This window comes from Lepus europaeus, chromosome 6 (genome assembly GCF_033115175.1).
Source record: "Lepus europaeus isolate LE1 chromosome 6, mLepTim1.pri, whole genome shotgun sequence".
NCBI lineage: Eukaryota > Metazoa > Chordata > Mammalia > Lagomorpha > Leporidae > Lepus > Lepus europaeus.
The window spans coordinates 58,472,716-58,495,721 of NC_084832.1; the positions used below are offsets into that span (position 1 = coordinate 58,472,716).

Below are 23,006 nucleotides of genomic sequence, written 5' to 3' on the forward strand. Positions count from 1 at the left end.
GAGACTGGGACAGGCTGAAGCCAGGAGCTAGTAGCTTCCTCCAGGTGTCTCACATGGGTAGCAGGGGACCAAGCACTTGGGCCATCCTCTGCTGCTCCTCCCAGGTCATCAGCAGGGAGCTGGAGCAGAAGTTTAGTGGCCAGGACACAAACCAGTGCCCATTATAGAATGCGGGTACCACAAATGGCAACTCCACCTGCTATACCACAGGACTGGCCCCTATTCCTACTAAAATTTTAAAACCTAGTCCAACTTCCCTTATGACCTTAATTCAGTCAACAAATTATCTCCATTTCTTGCCACCCATAATTTTAATTACTTGTCATATGATTATCACAGAAGCCATTATCACCCAAAATGAACAGAGCCTGCAATGAAATCTTCAATATAACATCAATCTACTCCCCAACAATGTTCAGGTACCCCTTTGCAAGAGGAAACATAAGCAATCAGCTAACACCTCATCACGCTACTGAAGGACAGGGTACTTCAGCCTGAGTGATACCTGCATGTGACAGCAGCATTTTGGTGCTTTAATTTTTCAACTTATTAGCATTGAGTCAACTTGCCCAATAAATTCTAGAGGGAACTCAAGGAGAAACCATAAACATTCATAAATCTATACTAGGTCTGAGGAAGAACAATATTCGTCAAATACAGTGAATTATGCCCAAAGAGAACATACTCAGGGTCAGTAATATAAATAATACAGGCTTCCTGGAATTTCTGTATTATATATAATGGGGGGAAATGCAGATAAGTGAACAAATGTGAATCGACAGTACTAACACTTTCAAAACAACCAAGAAATTTTCCAAGATGGCATCACACTATGGAAATGATCCAACAAATACAATTTTTCTTCCACGGCCTGCCTGCCCCCAGACTCAGAAAACATGTTGTGAAACAAGGTTTTTTGACAAGATCCTCCTAATAAAGACAAAAAATAAAACCAAAATATTTGCCATTAAACCTTCCACGATCAAGGCTATGAATAATCAACGTCAGCACCATTGTCTACACACTAATTCTTTCTTGTTTCACTTACCAGAGTCACTGTTGATCAAGACACCAAGAGGATCTGCATTTGCCTCAAGTGGGTCTTTAGGTTTCGAATCACACACGTGATTGCCTGGTCCAACCACTCCCTGCCGGGCACTGCCATTTTTCCACTTGTTTTGTCTGCCAGGACTTCTGATCTTGGACACTTGCGAATGTCTGGCCATTCCCTTCATCTTGCTGGAGTAGGAAAAATGTAATTCTTAGTATAATAGGCACTAATTTTTCAAGAAAAAATTTGTAAAAGACTACTGGATGCAACAGAAACCTAGCTTAATCAAAAGACAAATAGCACATATTCTCACTTATATGTGGGAACTAAAAACATTGATTTCATAGAAGGAGAGAAAAGAATAGTGTTTCCTAGAGGATAGGAGGGACAGGAAGAGGGGGACAGAGGGACTTATTAAAATATAGTTACATAGGAAGAGTAAGTTCTAGCAGCATAGAGGGGTGAGTAGAGTTTACAATTTATTATATATCTTATAAGGAACCAAAAAGAGGAGAGGGGCTGGTTGTGGTATGGCAGGTAAAGCCGCTGCCTGCAGTACTGGCATCCCATAAGGCTGGTTCGAGTCCCGGCTGCTCCACTTCCAATCCAGCTCTCTGCTATGGCCTGGGAAAGCAGTAGAAGATAGCCAAGTCCTTGGGCCCCTGCACCTGTGTGAGAAAACCCAGAGGAGGCTCTGGCTCCTGGCTTCAGATTGGCGCAGCTCTAGCCATTGTGGCCAACTGGGGAGGTGAACCAACAGATGGAAGACTTCTCTCTCTCTCTGCCTCTCCTTCTCTCTCTGTAACTGTTCAAATAAATAAATTCTTAAAAAAATAAAAGAGATAGAAGGCTCCCAACACAAAGAAATTATAAATGTGTAAGGAGATGGAAATGCCAACTATCCTGATTTGTTCATCACATATTGTGTGTCTGTGTGTATATATATAACATCACATTAAGTCCCATAAATACATTAGCATCAATTTTTAGAAACTCTACATAAATAAAAGATCAATAAATTAGAATTCATGAAAATTAAGAACTTTTATTTAAGAAAAGACAGTACAAGAAACGTGTTTCTAGCCAAAATAAAGAACGAGAGACTGACAGTAAAATAAAGTACCAGTGAGGAGATAAAAATATTTGAAGAAATAGTGGCCAAAATTTTTCCAAATCTGGTCAAACTTACAATCTCATAATACAATAAGCTCAGTGAATCCCAACTAAAAGAAATCTGAGGAAAAGTACACCAATGCACATCATAACAAAACTGCTCAAAACCAGTGATAAAAGAGCCAAAGGAAAGATAATGATGACAGCATATTGCTCACAGGAAACAATGCAAATTATAAAGAAGCAACATCTTTAAAATACTACAATTTTTTAAAAAACCACCTAGGCTTGCACATCCAGCATAAATATCTTTCAAAAAGGAAGCTAGGAGGCAAGCTTTTGGTACCACAGTTAAAACCCTGTTCAGATCTCCATATTCTGTATCAGTGTCTGGTTTACTTCCTGGCTCCTCTGCTTCCAATCCAGCTTCCTGCTCATGTGCACCCTGGGAGGCAGCACACCCCAGTACTTGGGTACTACCACCCATGTGGGTGGCCTGGATAGCATCCTTAGCTCCTGGCTTCATTCAGGCCCAGCCCTAGCTGTCGGGGAACCTGAGCAGTGAGCAAGCAAATGGATGAACTCTGTCTCCTTGCCATTCAAATAAAATGGAAATACCTTTTAAAAAGAAAAATAAAGACTGTTTCAAACACACAAAACTGAAATCAGTCATCCCCAACAGACCCTCACCATGAGATGGAAGTCCAACAGGTGGAAGGAAAATGATTTCAGGTGGAAAAATGTATCTATGCGAAAGAACAAAGGGAACCAGAAATGATACCCTAGTCATGAGCCAACCAACCCCAGCTGTGATTGAGCCTTGTCAAAATCAGCAGATAGCAGCACCAGCACCATGGTGCAGTGGGTGAAGCCACTGCTTGCAATCCTGGCATCCTATGCTGGAGTGCTAGTTCAAGTTCCAGCTGCTCTGTTTCTGGTACAGCACTCTGCTGTTGCTCCTAGGAAAGCAGCAGATAGCTCAAATTCCTGGGACCCTGCCACCTATGAGAGAGACCTGGTTAGAGTTCTAGGCTCCCAGCTTTAGGCTGAATACCCCTGGTTGTTGCGGCCATTTGGGGAGTAAACCAGCAAATGGAAGATCTTTTGGTCTCCCGCACCATCACTCTGTCTTTCAAGTAAATATATCCTTCAAAAGGAAATTAAGAAAATGAAAAGGCAAGCCACATGTTGCTGGACACATTTGTAGTATACGCACTCCACTCAAAAAGCATCCGTATCTAAGCAAACAAAATAGGAAAGGCAGCCTCCATTAAAAACTAGTCAAAGGCTTTCAGCCGGTTCTTTACAAGACAATATTCAAATGGCTAATAAGCCTATGAAAAGACAGGCTCAGTGCCACTAGCCATGAGGAAAGGTATAGCATTACTAAGCATGACCAGGATACAAAGCAATGAGATATCATTAGAAGAAGTGCAAATTGACTCAAGCACTTTGGGAAACTGGCCATATCTATTAAAGCTAACCTATGACCTAGCACATGTATATGACCAAGGAAAATGCATACTTTTGGCCATAAGATACGTAGAAGAATGTTCACAGCAGCTTTATTCATATAGCCCATAGTGAAAACAACCCAAATTTCCAGCAGAATGCATATATATTCTCACAATTGGTTCCAGACAGTAATGAGAAATAATTTACCACTACATATAAAATGTATAACTAGTACAAAATAATTTTGAGCCAAAGAAATCATGTACCCCAGAATATATACTATTTGATTCCATTTACATAAAGTTCTAAGAACAGGCAAAATAAATTAATGATGACAGAATTCAGAAAAGGGGCTACCTTTGTGGGGAGGCAGTAACCAGGGAAAGGCTTAAGAGCTTCATAAGGTTAAGATGTTCTGTATATTAATCTGTGTAGAGGTTACATGGATGTGAACGGGTATGTATATACATATATAAGAATTTATCGACTTGTCTATTTAAAATTTGTATACCATATTATAATGTACTTCAGTAAAAAGTAAATAAAATGGAAAAATTATGAAAGTAGTTCTATGAGCCGGCGCCACGGCTCAATAGGCTAATCCTCTGCCTAGCGGCGCCGGCACACCGGGTTCTAGTCCCGGTCGGGGCACCGATCCTGTCCCGGTTGTCCCTCTTCCAGGCCAGCTCTCTGCTGTGGCCAGGGAGTGCAGTGGAGGATGGCCCAAGTCCTTGGGCCCTGCATCCCATGGGAGACCAGGAGAAGCACCTAGCTCCTGCCATCGGATCAGCGTGGTGCGCTGGCCGCAGCGCGCCTACCGCGGCAGCCATTGGAGGGTGAACCAACAGCAAAAAAGGAAGACCTTTCTCTCTGTCTCTCTACTGTCCACTCTGCCTGTCAAAAATAATAATAATAAAAAAAAAAAAAAAGTAGTTCTATGAAAGTCAGAGGATGGAGGAAATAAGGTGTCTCCTATATTGCTGATGGGGCAGCAACCTGGTCCAGCTCCTATGATAGATATATGGCAATATCTATCAGTATTACAAATATATATACCTTTTTACTCAGCAAATCCATCTCTAGGAATCCATCCTCAGAAATACTTGCACATATGTAAAATATTGTATGTACAAGGGCAATAATGTAACTTTATTAGCAAAAGATTGGTAAGAACTTAAATGTTTACCCATAGAAAACTGATTTTTAAAAATACTGTAGGATATCTTTAAGCTACCTACATATCCTTACAGAAAGAAGTTTGTTATAGATCAGTAATGGGGCAACCCTCAAGTATACTGTCTGGCTCTAAAAGCCAGGTCCATGTGATGGCCATGTGCTGCAGCAGTCAAGTCCCTGCTTGGGATGCCTGTATCTCCTATCAGAGGGTCTGTTTCAAATTCCAGCTACTCTGCTTCCAAACCAGCTTCCTGCTAATGCACTCCCTGAGAGGCAACACATGACGGCTCAAGTACTTGGGTCCCTGTCATGCAGGTAGGAGACCCAGATTGAGTTCTGGGCTCCTGGATTCTACCTACTCCAGCCCTGGCTGTTTGGGGCATTTGGGGAGCAAACCAGTGGATGGGAGATCTCTCCCCATCTGTCTCTCTTTCAAATAAAATGAAACTTCAAATATATAAATAAATAAAGCAATGTTCAGGACAGCATCAAAAAATAAACTGAAATGATTATATCACCTGCTTGCTGTAAACAGGTTGCCTCTGGTAAGGACACTATTTCACTGGGAGACACAGACCCAAAGGACTTGTTCATGATATATCTTTTTGAAAGCCACATGAATACTTATTTAGCACTGAGAATGCAAGCAATCTGAGGGAACTTACCCATACTGTGTCGTTGTCAATACTGCTCCTCTCTTTTCTTTTTCAAGTTTTAGCTTCTTTTTCCTTTCAATATTGGCAAGAGTTGGGTAGTTTCTAAAAAAGAATAAAAGGCCTTTGAGAGGACAAGTTGAAGTAAGCAGTCAAACAATTACTGTATTTAGCAATTTTGGTTTTAAAACTAATCCAGTAAATCATTATAAACCTTTAATTGCTCTAGAATGTTGTGAAGAGGGGGAAAATATAGACTGTTAACAGTGCCACTCAAGGCATTGGCCAGCTGCTGGTCCACAAATGTGCTACCAATCAGCAACTAAATAAGGAACTTACTTATGTAAATCATACAATGTGCTCAGACTGATAGAATTCATTTCTTTGGCATGTACTCATAAATTCTATAAGAAAAAATTTTAAGTCAATGCAACTGCTTATGCAGATGTGTTAGATATATTGAAAATTAAAGATGAGGAAGGGATAGTTCTCAAGAAAACACAGTCTACCAGAAGTCTTGGAAAACATACGATCGGCGCTATCATAGACACAATATAATACTTATAAGACTATAAAAATTGGAGATGGGATGATTACACCTAACTGGAGAAATCCAGAGAGGAACACGAAAGAAACTGATCTGAAGTGGCATTAACAGACAGAAATCAGACGGAAACATTCCAGTGTTTGAAGTAGGGTAAAGAAAGTTGAGGAACCTTGGCCTCAGAAGTGAGGTACCAGGGAATAATTTATATGAAACATAATATAGTTACAGGGAATCAGACTGGAAAGGGAGGCACAGGCCAAAATGTGTCTTGACTACCAGACTAGAAAGTTTTTATTGAATTCAGCAGGTGATGGGGAGCCAGAGTCACGGCTAGAGAGATATATACAAGGCAGTGATTCCATCTGACAGCAGCATGCAAGATGGATTGCTTTCTTTGTTTCTTGGCATAGCAAGTGGAGACACAGGTTCCAAACTCTGAGGGCGAGGACAGACACCAGAGAGGGGAGAAAACTCAGAAGGTGAGGACACCAACAGCTCCTATCCTCAGCCCAGATGCTCAGCAGAATACGTTTTGAGAAACACCAAACTCTGACCGTCAGTGCTGAGAAGACACTTTATTTTTTAACATCTGCATGACTGACTTGAATGGCATAGACAATATGAAACGTATGGCTGGCCATATTAGAAGACAGGAATGGAAATGACACTGAGTAAGTGGTGAAGTAATCAGAAAAAAAGGCAATGAATTTCAATGAGGACAGTGCAAAGCAATACATCCAGCCAAGAAAAATAAACTGCATAAATAAAAGATGATGAATGCGCAAGCTATAAATAAACATAAGAGGAAAAGATCAAGGTCATAGAAGATAAAAATCTGACAGCCCGTCAGCAACAAAGAACTGCGCTTTCAGAAAGCAAACACACTCTAGGGTTCTATCAAGTGGACTCTGGCACTTTGTACAAGTGTGAAATCTTCCTCCCATGACACTCAAGAGTAGTCAAACACTCTGAAGCACTGTCAGTTTTGTACTTCTAACTGGAAAAAGAAAGACAGAGAAAAAATAAAATTTGGAAGGGATCCAAAAGAGACTCACAGATGATTAATAGGCTGAAAAATAAAACCTCTGAAGAAAGAAAGGAACTACTTGCAGCATTTAAAATAGGGGAGAGGTGGCAATAAAATAATCTTACAGGGAGGATGGTAGTCAGCTGCCCTCAAAACTTAACATAGAATATGCAGAAGCAAAAATGAGAAAAACAGTGCTGACTTTTACAGCCCCTAGGTAGAGCTACTTAATACCTACAGAACTCTCAAGTTCACTTACTCTTACTATACTGTGTTTCTTTAGTATTAGCATTCTGAATACTGCAGACCCTTAAGCTCTTGGGTCATATGTGAAAAAATAAGATTTGGTACTTTAATGCACAGTGTATAAATAAACAAATGCTAGGTATGTTCTTTTCAATGGTAAAGAATCAAAGTATTTGTTACAGAGGTAGATTTATATGAAACAGAAGAACTCCCTACATTAGACATCAAAGATTTGTGGAAAGTCCTTTGGTGAAGCCTGACTTTCACTTCCTAACATATCAGGTTCCTAAAGGTAAGGAATCTTCCAATATGTCTTCCAGTTACAAGGTTCTAGCTTTCAGTGCCAAAATTAGTAAAATCCTCTTTCAAAATTTCATTTACACAGAAAATAAGGGTACCAGAAAAAGAAATATGCCCAAAAGAAGAGAACACAAGACATAGTCACGTACACAAACAACAACCCACCAACATAAAACGAAAACGGACACGGGAGGATAAGAAGTCAAGTGCTCCAACGAAGGATACAGTGCTGCTTCCTGAAGTACACCTGAAACAATGAAGCCAAAAGCCCCTGGGGAAAAGACTCCCAGATTATATCTTACATGGTACAATTACATCTCCTGTTAAGAGAATGAATGTGATGAAGTTCTATACTGCAACAGGGATATTTTCACATCCCAAGAGAAACTGGCAGTGAAATCATATGCTCTTTTTCTTCTCCTTCTTTCACTTCATTTTTAAAAAATGTATTTCTTTATTTGAAAGGCAAAGTTACAGAGAGAGAGAAAGACAGAGATCTTCTATCTCCTGGTTCACTCCCCAAATGACCCCAATGGCCAGGACTGGGCCTGGCCGAAGTCAGGAGCCAGGAACTCCATCTGGGTCTCCCACTGGGGTAGCAGGGGCCCAGGCTATCCTCTGTTACTTCCCAGGTACATTAGCAGGGAGGGGGATCAGAAGTGCAGCAGCTGGCGGTCACATGGGATGCCGATAACACAGGCAGTGGCTTAACCTGCTGCACAACACCAGCCCGTCTCTTTCATTTCTTACCACCTTTTTTACCCTCCTCCTTGTCTATACTTTTAGCCACAGCAACAGTCCTTAAGTACCACAGAACCGATAAATGGGCACACTGGTGCAAACCATCACCTTAGCACTTAACTATTCTGCTCACATTGTTCCCTTTTTCCTTATTCTCCAACTACTGCCCATTTCCTCCTAGGCCTCTTCTCTCTAAGGCACCACCCCTTTTTACTCTCAATGTGCTTCAGTGCCAGCTATGCAAGGGCACTGTCGTCTGCACTTCAGAGATGTGATCTGCTTGAGGAGCAGACCCCTACACCACAATTCTGAATGATGACAGGGTTTCCTCAGAGCCGCAGTCAAGCACCAAATATTACAAAAACACTCCCCCTAGTGGATTCCCTGTGTGCTGTGAAGTACATGCCACTGTTTCTGAAAGCAAAGTTTTCAAATGTGTATCTTAAAAAATAAACATAAAGGGGCCAGCACTGTGTATAGCAGGTAAAGACGCTGCCTGCAGTGCTGACATCCCATATGGGCACTGGTTCAGGTTCTAGTCCTGGCTGCTCCACTTCCAATCTAGCTCTCTGCTATGGCCTGGGAAAGCAGAAAATGGCCTAGGTGCTTGCACTCACGGGGGAAAACCGGAGTAAGCTCCTGGCTCCAGATCGGCCCAGCTCCAGGGTTGTGGCCATTTGGGGGTGAACCAATAGATGGAAGGCCTTTCTGTCTCTCTGCCTCTCTGCAACTCTGCCTTCCAAATAAATAAATAATCTTTATATATATATATATATATACATGAGAAATGTATGAACACTTCAGAACAAGTTAAACAGAGAAAAATAAGATGCAAAATACAGATCAATCTCAGTTGAATTCAGCAAGGGTCACATAATTTCAGAGGCCAGCACTATGGCATAGCAAGGAAAGCCGCTGCCTGCAGTGCCAGCATCCCATATGGGCGCTGCTGGTTCAAGTCCCTGCTACTGCACTTCTGATGCAGCTCTCTGCTATGGTCTGGGAAAGCAGAAGATGGCCCAGCTTCTTGGGCCCCTGTACCCATAGGGGAGACCTGGAAGAAGTTCCTGGCTCCTGGCTTTGGATAGGCCCAGCTCTGGCCATTGCAGCCATTTGGGGAGTGAACAAGCGGATGGAAGACTCTCTCTCTCTCTGCCTCTCTGAAACTCTATCAAATAAATAATTAAATCTTTAAAAATAATAATAATTTTAGAGCCATTAACAAGGCAACAACCTGGCCAGAACCGTGGCTCAATAGGCTAATCTTCCGCCTTGTGGCGCTGGCACACCGGGTTCTAGTCCTGGTCAGGGCACCGGATTCTGTCCCGGTTGCCCCTCTTCCAGGCCAGCTCTCTGCTATGGCCTGGGAAGGCAGTGGAGGATGGCCCAAGTGTTTGGGCCCTGCACCCCATGGGAGACCAGAAGAAGCACCTGGCTCCTGCCTTTGGATCAGCACAATGCGCCGGCTGCAGCGGCCATTGGAGGGTGAACCAATGGCAAAAGGAAGACCTTTCTCTCTGTCTCTCTCTCACTGTCCACTCTGCCTGTCAAAAAAAAAAAAAAAAAGAAAGAAAGAAAGAAAACAAGGCAACAACTTGGATACAAATAAACTTCATATAAAATTGTCATCTTTGCCCAATTTCCTCATTCTTTTAACTATCTCTGAATCTCATAAATCTGTGATCTCACTTATTCACTCAATAGATTTTGCAGTTCCTCTTCCATGGGACTTGAAACCACTATCACAGCTCACTTTCAGCCTGCATTCTGGAAACTAGCTTACTCCATCTCTCTGCCCCCAACTGTCCTACATGAAATGAATCATCACCAAGCATATTAAGTACTTGCGGAAGTCAATTCTGTATTCAGTTTTGAAACTGGACAAAGCATGCCACCAAACATTAGGACAGGGCAAACAGTGTCACTGCCTCTTCTCTCCTCTTAACAATGTGGGGCCTTTCCATCAACTCCACTGTCACTGAAGGTGGCCAGGCAATCTACTTCTGCCCAGTGGAAAACCCCTGGTTGAAGCTAACAACAAAACCATTGTTTTCCCAATAAAAAGGGGGAAACAGGCCATATGTGCCTGTTACTTTTTTTCTTTTTCCTGCCTAGCATGTGGGCTTATCATTGGATTTACAGAAACCTTCTGGCAGCGAAGATGAAAACCACCTGCTAAGGAGCAGTAAGAAAGAGCCTGTGCCTGGTGGTAGGTCAACCAGCAACAGCAGCCCTGGGCTTTTTTTTTCACTTGGGAAGCAGGGAACCCTCTGTGCCAAGCCATGGTAGTAAGGTCGCTGCTCCATCCTAACTCGTGCATGCACCGCTGCACCCTTGGCACTCTCTGTCATCTGAACGTTTTCCATGCTCAGACTGGCATATCTGGACTTACAAATTCTCCTCCTAAAAGGTTTGGGAGTTTCCGATAAACTTAAACATGTGCTTACCATATGGCCAACCAATTCCATTCCCAAGTACTCATCCAAGTCAAATAGAACTTACATTCAAAACAAAAACCTATATGTGAAAGTTTATAAAGCCTTCATAAAGACCAAATATGGGAAACAACTCCCAACTGGAAAACAGAAAAGTGAACTGTGACACATGCATGCTATGGAACAGACTCTCAATCCACAATAAAAACTATGCTCAGGGCCGGCGCTGTGGCGTAGCAGGTAAAAACGCTGTCTGCAGTGCCGGCATCCCATATGGGTGCCAGTTCCAGTCCTGGCTGCTCTACTTCCAATCCAGCTCTCTGCTATGGCCTGGGGAAGCCGCAGGAGATGACCCAAGTCCTTGCGCCCCTGCAGCTGCATGGGACACCCAGAAGAAGCTCCTGGCTCCTGGCTTCAGATCGGTGCAGCTCCAACCGTTGTGGCCATCTGGGGAGTGAACCAGCAGATGGAAGACCTCTCTCTCTGTGTAACTCCACTTTTCAAATAAATTAAAAACAAACAAAAGAACTATGGCTCCATGCAACAACATGGATGAAGGAGATTCGAGAAGCCACATGCTATCCTGTGTAATTCCATTTACAAGGAATTCATGCTCTGCAAGGCATGAACACAGAACAGAAACAGATCAGTGGCTGTTGGAAGGGTGTAGAGTGACTGACCACAAAGGGCATGAGGGAGTTTTTAGGGCAATGGAACACTTGGTTGTGGTGGTGTTTATACAACTGTGTAAGTCCGTCAGAAAAATTCCACTAAAAGGGCAAATTTATATATAATGCACTTTGAAACAAACAAGTGGCTGCTCACTTCATCATTTACAGGAAGCCCTACAAAACAAAGTGATGACCCTGCCTATTAAAGACTCCTGGTAGCTCTGACCAGACATTATTATCCCTCTGTGGACAAAATCAATGTATCTGTTGCCTGTGGTCTTACAGCCACCTCATGTATATTTATCCCATTTGTCATATCCGAGTGAGTCTTCAAGGCAAAAGTCTACTCCTATCTGTGGTCAATGACCTTAGCCATTTATGGCAATCTCTGTCATTTCAAATGCAGAATGTTTACCTAAAAATGTCAAGCTAAACTATTACCAAGAAGTTATTAAAAGATATTATATTATCCATTAATATATATATTCAAAGGTTGCTGGAATTTTTTGCTAAAATTAGAAAATCAAAGTAGTTTTCTACATCGAATTCTATAGAAACACATGCTAACCATGTTAGCTTTCACCTTCAAATATTAGTAGTCTTCAAGTTTCTCTAGCCAGAGAAAATTTGTCTTTAATCACTCTTTGCACAAAACCACAAGGGGGCATAGTTTACAACTATATATGGAAGAGCTCCTTTGAAAGCAAGGCATTCAAGTACAGATAACTAGTTTTTCTGGGTGATTGTTCTATGTGGTGAGAATTTATTGTTCAAAACCACAGCAAGCTAAATATTATTAGTAACACGTAATTTCCAATCATAATTATTAAGTCAATCTATTTCCACCGAATTTGCTTTCTTCATTTTTTTACAAATTTTTCCCTCCAAAATGTAGTTACAGAGAGCTAGAGCAACAGAGATCTTCCATTTGCTGGTTCACATCCCAAGTGGCTACAATGGCCAGGGCCAAAATTAGGACCCTGGAGCTTCTTCTGGGTCTCCCATGTGGGTGTAGGGGCCCAAGCACTTGGGCCATCTTCTGCTGCATTCCCAGGTACACTGGCAGGGAGCTGGAACATAAGTGGAGTAGCCGGGACTCGAACTGGCACCCATATGTGAAGTTGGTTCGAGTCCCAGCTGCTCCACTTCCTATCCAGCTCTCTTATATGGCCTGAGAAAGCAGTAGAGGATGGCCTAAGTCCTTGGGCCCCTGCACCTGCAAGGGAGACCCAGAAGAAGCTCCTGGCTCCTAGCTTCAGATCAGCACAGCTCCGGCCGTTGTGGCCAAGTGGGGAGTGAACCAGCAGATGGAAGACCTCCCTCTCTGCCTCTCCTTCTCTCTCTGTGTAACTCTGACTTTCAAATAAATACATAGAGCTTAAAAAAAAAAAAAAAAAAAAAAAGCTATGTACAAGAAGTTCTAATATTTCTAAAGCTCGTGGCTTCTGGTCTTGTCCAGGCCTGACTGCTGTGGCCATTTGGGGAGTGAACCAGTGAACTTGCTCACTCTCATCTCTCACTCTTTCAAATAAATTAAAAATCCTTTTTTAAAAAAGAGACTATCATGGCTGGCACTGTGGCATAGTGGGCTAAGCATCAACCTGCAGCTCCAGCATCCCATACGGGTGCTGATTCTAGTCCCGCTGCTCCTCTTCCCATCCAGCTCTCTACTGTGGCCTGGGAAAGCAGCAGAAGATGGCCAAGCCCTTGGGCCCCTGCACCCATAAGGAAGACCCGGAAGAAGCTCCTGGCTTCAGATCGGCATAGCTCTGGCCTTTGCAGCCACCTGGGGAGTGAACCAGAAGATGGAAGACTCTCTCTCTCTGCCTCTCTGTAACTTTACCTCTCAAATAAATAAATAAAAATCTTAACAACAACAAAGACTATCCATGCTAAAGAAGAGAGGAGACACAATCTTCAAAGAAGGGTACCACATACCTCCAAGGTGTGAAAAAATATCCCCAAAGGGATTTCTGCAGGGCTAAGAGAAATGAGTAGAACTTCAAATAAAAGGTAAGATTTTCTAGAAGCAGGAACATGAGCAAAACCCAGAGGTCAAGCCGGCGCCGCAGCTCAATAGGCTAATCCTCCGCCTTGCGGCGCCGGCACACTGGGTTCTAGTCCCGGTCAGGGCGCCGGATTCTGTCCCGGTCGCCCCTCTTCGAAGGCCAGCTCTCTGCTATGGCCCGGAGGTGCAGTGGAGGATGGCCCAAGTGCTTGGGCCCTGCACCCCATGGGAGACCAAGAGAAGCACCTGGCTCCTGGCTTCAGATCAGCATGGTGTGCCGGCCGCAGTGCACCGGCCGCGGCGGCCATTGGAGGGTGAACCAACGGCAAAGGAAGACCTTTCTCTCTCTCTCTCTCTCTCTCACTGTCCACTCTGCCTGTCCAAAAAAAAAAAAAACAAAAACAAAAAAACAAACAAACAAAAAAAACAACCCAGAGGTCAAAAGGTCCAAAAGTCTGGAGGAGATACAATAAAGAAGAAGTCTGGCAGAGACCAAAAGCTCCTACAAGCAAATAAGGTGGAAATAACCAGAAAAACTAGGTTAAGTCCATTTTACAGAATCCTGCTCATCAATTCTGAGGAGGTTTGTATCCACTGCGCATTTTAGCTGGTTAAAACAAAATGAGTTAAACAAATCTTTAAGTTTCACACTTCAGTCACCTAATAACAAAGACATATATTCATACTGAACATCTAACTGTGCACCACAAAAGAACAAATACAAAAAAATACCTTAAAGTTCTCAGTAGTCAAGTCAGTTCCCTAAGTCAGACAGTGTTGCTGGGTACTCACTTGCAGAGTACATCTCAAGTGTGCAGTTTTCTTGAACAAAACTTAGCAGCTGGGTCAGAGCTGAGATTCTGCCAAGTGAGAGCAACAAAGGACAATGAAGGGAGCTGCGACACTGACAGGAGTGACTGAAGAGAGTGCAGGAGGGTAGGGCCGTGGAGACAGAAGGAAGATGACAGGAAAAGAAGGTGAGCGTTAGGGGCTGGAAAGCCTCAACTATTCCAAGCCCAGGTGCAGGTGACAGTGAGAGCTGGATGGATGGGAAATAGTGATCAAAGAGGCCCATGTACAACTTTAAAATCCACAGTGTGGCTATGAAAGTAAGTGGCTGGCCGGCACCGTGGCTTAACAGGCTAATCCTCCGCCTTGAGACGCCAGCACACCGGGTTCTAGTCCCAGTTGGGGCGCCGGATTCTATCCCGGTTGCCCCTCTTCCAGGCCAGCTCTCTGCTATGGCCTGGGAAGGCAGTGGAGGATGGCCCAAGTGTTTGGGCCCTGCACCCGCATGGGAGACCAGGAGAAGCACCTGGCTCCTGGCTTCGGATCAGCGAGATGCGCCGGCCGCAGCGGCCATTGGAGGGTGAACCAATGGCAAAAGGAAGACCTTTCTCTCTGTCTCTCTCTCTCTCTCTCACTATCCGCTCTGCCTGTCAAAAAAAAAAAAAAAAAAAAAGAAAGAAAGAAAAGAGAAAATGGCTGAAACTGCACAGAGGTGAAGGACCCTGAAAATGTGAAGGTAAAAGGAACTGAAAGAACTCCAAGTATACGTGCTTCCATTGCAGAATCAAACGTGCCTAGGGCAGCTGGCAGAAGCAACCCCTCTTGTTAAGAATCACTGGATACGGTGTTAGAATTAAAGACAGCTGTATAGACAGATGGCAGGAAGCTCACAGGAGAAGGGCCAAGCAGTAAGCATCTGGAATCCCCTTCAAGGAGGCTCTACATGTGTCACAAATTCTGTCACTTTTTGTTCGTGTTTTATTTGATCTTTCCATAGCAATATCCCCTGCTAACCATAACTTCCTTAAAATTCTTCCCTCCATTGGCTTTCAGAATCTTAGTCTTCTACCTTTCTGGATCCCACTTGGCAGTCTTGTTAACTGTTACTCTCTATTTGTACCTAAAACATTGGAAATGTTCAAGGTTCAATGTTAAGCTACCTTTTCTTTTCACTCAACCCTCTCTTTGTGGGCAATCTCTTCCACACTCAGTTTCATATTAACAAATCTATCTCTGAGCCTCAATGCCTACTCAACATAATCCAGATGTCTCAGGATCTCCTCAGAGAAATCAATATCTCTAACTCCCATCATCCACCAATACTCCCTATTCCAGCAGAGGCACCATCTCTCAGAGATACTCACATGAAAAACCAGAAGTCTCTTAAACTCCTCATCAAATACTGCCAATTTTCATCTCACAAATGTTCTATACCTACCTACTTCTCTCTGCCCCCATAATTGACACTTTTTTTTGGGGGGGGGGGGGAGGCAGAGTCAGAGTCGGAGTTAGAGAGAGTGAGAAAGAGAGAGGGAGATAAGCTCCATCTACCCGTTCACTTCCCAAATGGTTGCAATGGTAGGGGCTAAGCCAGGCTGAAGCCAGGAGCCAGGAGCTTCCTGCAGGTTTCCCACGTGGATGCAGGAACCCAAGGGCTTTGTTTTTGGGCCTTCCTCCACTGTTTTCCCAGGGGCATTAGCAGGGAGCTGGATTGGAAGTGGAGCAGCCATAAGCATGGCTTAACTCTCTGTGCCACAGTGCCAGTCTCAACTGACATCTTTTTAAATCTTCGATCATCTTGTACCTATACTCACAGTTCCTCGAACAATCAACCTGTTTGACTACTAATCCCAGCCTCCCTTTATATCTTCCTAATTAGTTCCAAGTTCAGCTCCTCCTCCTGTTGTCATGGAATATCCTAACATTCCAAAGCAGATGTGGTCCTCTTCCTCTTCCACAGTGACAGAATTGTCATTGGCTTCAATTAACTTAATAATGGTTCCACATTTCCCAGTTTAAGAATGATTAACTTATACAAAAACTAGAGTCAAAAGAACAAAATCTGGCAAATCAGAAAGTCATTCGAGACCTCCCCTACTACCTTAAGTGAACTCAGACCTTGGGAAATTCAATAGCTTAGTTTACTGATTTAATTTCTTAGGTCCTTCACAATCATTGCTTACTAGTAACCATTATCATTCCCCTCAACAGAATTCAACATTTGCAAAAGGGTTTGGCATCAGTGAACTGCACTAACCTCCAACTGATCAAAATCACGGCTAAGATTAGGGGGCGGGGTGAGAATCAAGTGTCTTAATGCTAGGTTACATTCATCTCATCTAACGCAATATCTTCAATACCATCATCATCAGCTCTTTGAAACCCAAGTATTAGACATCCTTATCTGAATACTTAGTTGCTTATTCCTCTGTGCAATAAGATAAAACCAACAAATTTTAAAACAAGAACAATATAACAAAAAAAAAATTTTTTTAAACCAGACATCTGTGGTGACACAAGCAAAAAAAAAAAAAAAAAAAAAAAGTTGCATTTGTTAAAACAGCTTCCTAGCAAAGGCAAGCAGCTTCTTCTTCCCTAAGACAAATGACTTCATGGTCCCAGCTCCGACTTCTAGCTTGATCATGCAATTGGCTAATGCCCCCTTATCAAAGCCAACACTTAGTCTTTCCATATTTCATCATCTAATGGCAATCCAGTCAACAAATATTCATTCCTTACATAACTAAATTCCAAGCACTGTGCAGAGGACAGCAGAATCAAAGATGTCTAAGACTAAGACCAGCTACAATGTAATGTGACAAATGCTACTGTGGTTCTATTAATAAGCTATGTATTCGGGGCCAGCGCTGTGGCTCAGTGGGTTAACGCCCTGGCCTGAAGTGCCAGCATCCCCTATGGGCACCGGTCAAGATCCGGCTGCCCCACTTCCTGTCCAGCTCTCTGTTACGGCCCGGGAAAGCAGTAGAAGATGGCCCAACTCCTTGGATCCCTGCCCCAACGTGGGAGACCGGGAAGAAGCTCCTGGCTTCAGATCAGCACAGCTCCGGCCGCTGCAGCCATCTGGGGAGTGAACCATCGGATGGAAGACCTTTCTCTCTCTCTCTCTCTCTGCCTCCCCTCTATTTGTGTTACTCTTTCAAATAAATAAATATTAAAAAAATAAGCTATGTATTCACCAAACAGGTAGTAATAATGCTTTAGGATAGTTTGGTTCAGGGATTGCCATCAATCCTACACTTAGACCAAAGTATAAATCAAATGTCCACTAATTAGAGTATTTACTTCAGCTGGTATTTTTTCTTAATAAGACTTTCTCAGTGAAGGAAATAACACAGATTTACATTCTGGTACAAGTTCCTTATTTTGTTACAGACTGCCATTCTGACAGTACTGAGATAAAAGAAATAAGGGGGGGGGGGGGGCGGCGCGCAATCTGGTGACCTTTAAAACAAGTCTTGCCAAAGAGATAAAGGTTAATGGGCATTCTGGGATACCCTATGCCACCTTGCCTAGATTCTTTCATTTATTAGCTGAAGATGCTCTTGAAATTCTACCACATCCACCTTGCCCATCTGGGCAGACTGGATCCTATATGTTTAAAAACTAAATTCCTCTGAGTACCTACACGTTCATCCAACTCTTTCCTCTGCACACAATATTGATACCTGATGTTTGTGTAACATTTTGAAAAATCGTTCTCAGTTTTTCTGAATCTTTTTTTTTTTTTTTTTTTTGACAGGCAGAGTGGACAGTAAGAGAGAGACAGAGAGAAAGGTCCTCCTTTTGCCGTTGGTTCACCCTCCAATGGCTGCCGCGGTAGGCGCGCTGCGGCCGGCACACCGCGCCGATCCGATGGCAGGAGCCAGGTGCTTCTCCTGGTCTCCCATGCGGGTGCAGGGCCCAAGCACTTGGGCCATCCTCCACTGCACTCCCTGGCCACAGCAGAGAGCTGGCCTGGAAGAGGGGCAACTGGGACAGGATCGGTGCCCTGACCGGGACTAGAACCCGGTGTGCCGGCGCCGCAAGGCGGAGGATTAGCCTAGTGAGTCGCGGCGCCGGCCTTTCTGAATCTTCCTGTTTTGTCTGGTTACTCTCAGAATCAGCTTCAAAGCCTTCAGGGGCAGTAACTAACTTTTTCACAAAATAGTACCACTAAAGTGCCTCCTGGCACTTTACTACCTATGTCAGTGAATTTCAACTTGGATCCCTGCCCCAAAACTTTAAACTAAATTGAACTCAGGATGGATCTAACCAGCTGGTCAACAGTTTTAAGAATCCTTCTTGACCTTTACAGATAATTTTTCTTTTTGTCACCCCCTGGATCTCTCAGCTTCTTTTCATTACAGAAAAAGAACATTTGACTTTCAGAGTGTATCTGATCATTTTAATAGTTCTGGCTTAGTCTTTTGCTTCAGATTAAGTACCCAGTCCTTCTTGAGGCTTTTTATACTGGGATTTTAAGAATATATTCTAGCTAGACATCAACTAAACTAGTAAGTGCAAAACTAGAAGTCATACAGTAAGTTTTAAATTTCTTAATTTTACTTTTAAGAATGAGTTTCTGGTCTTTGTATTATGAAAGACAAGCTAGCACATGTCTATCTTGCTCAGGGCTGTACCCTCTCTGCCTCGCATGGAGCAATCACCCAACAATTTCTGTTGAAAAAAAATAACCAAATGAATAAAAATAGCAATATGTTGCACTTTTTTTTTAAAATAGGAATACTCACTCACCCACCTCTGCCTTGGCCACTGAATATCTAATAGGTGGCATGTAGCAGCTCCCTTCAGAGCAGCATACAGTCCCATTGTAACACATTTGTTACTTAAATAAAGAGTTCTTATTGGGTCTCCCAAAACTACCTTTAATAATAGTCTCATATAACATGGCTTACAGTCCTACTCCCTGGTAACAACAACGTAAGGGAATTAAATGAATCTAACTACATCAATAAATACTGTATCTTTATTTTTAAATCATTAGATAATAATATTATCAAAGTCAGTATATACCTATTCTGAAGGACAACAAAAGTTATACAAGACCAAATTTCCCTCTTCACATCATTCATTAAGGCCAGATGGCTCGTTACTTTGAAGTACACAGCCTTGTCACAGTGAAAGAAAGTCACGTCACTGGTTCTGAGCCCGTTACCCACCTTCTTCTTTCCTCCCTCCACCTTGCAATCTCGTCGGGAGTGTCCAACTTGATCTTCTTCATTCCAGGAGCATGCATCTGGAGGGAAAAAGACGCACACTGGATGCCTCTAACAATCCGAAGCCAACATTAAATTCACTAGCAGAAATCTTCAAACTAAGTAAGCAGATTTTATCCATCCTTATTATAATATTTTCTTTCAAAAATTTCTCATGTATTTTAGATCAGCGTTACTGCTAAGTGCTCTGGTAAAGTTCCCATCTTAGAAACTCAATCCCCAAAGCAACAGAGACGGGACATTTAAAAGAAGATTAGATCACCAGGTTCTGCCATCAGGGATTGAACACTAGCATCAAAGGAGTAGGTTCCTGATAAAAAGGGTGAGTTGCCCTCCACCCCTTTTCTCTTGCTCAAGCAGCTTTCCCCTCCCACCTTACACCATGGGATGACAAAAAAAAAAAAAAAAAAAAAAAAAGGGTCTCACCAAATGTGAGCCTCTCAATCTTGAACTTTCCAGCCTTCCAAACAGTGAGAAATAAATCGAGTTATTTATAACTTGTCCAGTCTCAGGTATTCTGTTCTAGCAGCACAAAATGAACTAAGACAACAGGGGAAAAAGGAGTAACATATTTTGGCTACAAAGTAGATATGTTACCCATTTTCTCAACTGATATTAAATTTTCAAATGAATGACTTAACCAAAATTGAGGGCAGTAACTAAAGAAATGAATAGACACGACAATCTGAAGTAGCATAACGTAGTAAAACCAGAATAGAATTTAAAGTAAAAAAATTCAAGTGCAAGAATCCATTCTGAAGCTTTGGGCAAATTATTTTTCAATCTGTTTTTAATCTGTTAAATGGGTCAATATTCACTTATTTCACACACTTGTTAGTGAGGACAAAATTGAATAGAAAATGTTAAGATCCCTTATGAAGTACCAAGTACTCCATGAATGTAACTTATTATTAGGCTATTTCAAAAAAGAACTATGAAGCTAACAGATCAATAAAATAAAAAGCATGCATCAGAAAAAAAGACAGGGTTAAACAAAACCCAAGAACTTACATTTTTCCAGTGGAACTGGACAATCTTCTCATGTGCACTGAAAGAACAATCTACTTCCGGACACTACGGAGTTTAAAATAAAAGAGTTATGTTTTCCAAATTAAATTTACCCTACTACCAATACACAGACATTCTGGCCATATCATCTAGTTATCCCACCTATGTAGTGTTATCACTGCATACTCAGGTCAGTAGCAAAGATCACTCCAAACAGAGGTACATTGAAAGAGAAATGACTCTCTCTAGGTACACAGAACAGTAACAAATCTTTCACTTCTCCATTTGAGTGAAAGCATGATTATCAGTAATATGGTAAGATGTTTATAATTCCTAAATTGAATGTCATTCCTATAAACCAAGGATGGGGAACCATTTTTCTCCCAAGAGCTATTTGGATATTTATAACATTATTTTCAGGCCACACAAAATTATCGACTTAAAAAAATTAGCCTGCAAAAGATTTATTGAATTTTGAGTCCAGCAACTTGCAGTTGCTGTGGCAGGCCCAGATCAAATGATTTTGCTGGCCTAGGCACCAGATGTTCCCCAACCCTGCTATAAACTGAAAGAGAACCCTTCCAAACCAAGGACTATGTTATTTTTTTTTCTTCTTAAACATTCTGGCTTAAATATTTTTTAAAGGGGGCTGGCGCTTTGGCGCAGCAGGTTAAAGCCCTGGCCTGAGGTGCCGGCACCCCATGTGGGTGCCGGTTCTGATCCTGGCTGCTCCTCTTCCAGTCCAGCTCGCTGCTATGGCCTGGGAAAGCAGTGGAGGATGGCCCAAGTCCTTGGGCCCCTGCGCCCATGTGGGAGATCCAGAGGAAACTCCTGGCTCCTGGCTTCGGATCGACGCAGCTCCAGCCGTTGTGGCCATCTGGGGAGTGACCTCTCTCTCTGCCTCTCTGTAACTATGTCTTTCAAATAAATGAAATAAATCTTTAAAAAATATTTTTTAATAAATATTTTTTAATAAATATTTAATAATTTTTAAAGTATGGGCCACCCTCAGAGATTGTAAGAAACATTATAAATGACATGGTGTGGTTAAATGGTCAAGGGCAAGCTTCCTTTATATTAATTAAATGTATTTATTTGTTTATCTATCTGAAAGGCACAGTGACACGGAGATGGAGATACAGCAACCTTCCATCCACTGGTTCATCTCCCAAATGTCCATAGCAGCCCAGGGCTAGGTCAGTCAACCTCATCCAGGTCTCCCATGTGGACAGTAGGGACATCATCTATTGCCTTCCAGGCAACTAGCAAGAAGCTAGATCAGAAGCATGGAATACCCAGGACTCAAACCAGGCAGATAAGGGACGTGGACGTTTCAAGCAGTCGCTTAAGCCACAGTACCACAATGCCCACTCCTCAAGGGCCACTTTAAAGGTAAAAAACTCACAAAGGTATGCAAAGAAACAGAAAGGAACACTGCCCTCTGACCAGCGGCGGTGCACACATAGAAGAGCTGTCAGATTCCCCTTCTCTGCTGCCATCTTACTTCTTCCTGAAGTAGTGGGTTCCCCACCCCCAAACTCTAAGCCCAACGGTCACAACCCCATTTGTCATCAAATCCTGTTTCTACGAAAACTGAACTTCTAAGGAAAAACTTGGAGTTTCTACCAAACAAACAGTTTTAAGGCTGTTTTGTTACATAAATTCTGGGACAACAAAGAAAACCTACTTTTGTGTGTTCAGACATGTGTGTGTCGTACTTTTCTTGATTTTTAAAACCACGATCACAGGTATCACAAAAAAAGTGAAAAACTGGCTCCTTTCTTTTCTGCAAACAAAAACAAAGAGGCATTAAGCTTTTGGTGAAAAAAAAAAAAATCTTCAATCCATAATAAAAACATAACTATCCTTCTAATAATATATACTTTGATATTTTTCCCATACCTCTTACATGAGGGGGCTTCAAAAAGTTCACAAATAGAAATAAAAGATAATATGAAGTTTCCACTGACTTTCATAAGCCCTCTTGTAGAAGTAATTTATATGCAGAAATATTCCTAAAGACAGGATGCTTCTGTTTCTTTGATTTTTACTTAGTAGCAAAAGCCAGGCATGATTTAAAAAAAATTTAATGTAATTAGAGCTAATATAAACGAGATTTCAAATTAGTAACGCAATTAAGATGTAGTATAGCATATGCCAAAATGAAATATACTCAATGTCTTTCTACAATTACTCCATTTATTTCTCAAAGAGATTTTACTTGAATTTTTTTATTTACAGCTAAGACACTTAAAACTTCTATTATAGAAAGATTCCAGTGTCTCAACATAGGCATACATACTTCATTCTATTGCATTTCATAAGATAAACAATGGATACAAAACAGTAAGACAGTTATGAAAGAAACAAAACATTCAAAACCATGAGACAGGGACCAAAGTTTCACAATCAAGAACATCTTTAAAATACCTTTTTTTTCTGTTTTCTATTGGGAGGAATGTTGAAGTCATTGAACTTTGCATCATGGTTCCGTGGAAAGTAAGAATGGTTACCTGAAAAACAAAAATCCACTAACATTTACAACTACA

The 23,006-nt window shown here is 42.1% G+C and overlaps 1 protein-coding gene across 1 annotated transcript in view; it reads right to left on the reverse strand.

Annotated features, from left to right (window-relative positions):
- NUFIP1 (nuclear FMR1 interacting protein 1) overlaps positions 1–23,006 on the reverse strand; it is a 43,004-nt gene that overhangs the window by 16,734 nt on the left and 3,264 nt on the right. Inside the window, exons 2-7 of the mRNA XM_062194155.1 lie at positions 22,888–22,970; positions 22,145–22,243; positions 20,461–20,523; positions 19,393–19,469; positions 5,461–5,553; positions 1,049–1,239 (exon numbers count right to left, since the gene is read on the reverse strand). Coding sequence (XP_062050139.1) covers positions 1,049–1,239; positions 5,461–5,553; positions 19,393–19,469; positions 20,461–20,523; positions 22,145–22,243; positions 22,888–22,970 — 606 coding nt within the window. The remainder of the gene's footprint in view (positions 1–1,048; positions 1,240–5,460; positions 5,554–19,392; positions 19,470–20,460; positions 20,524–22,144; positions 22,244–22,887; positions 22,971–23,006) is intronic.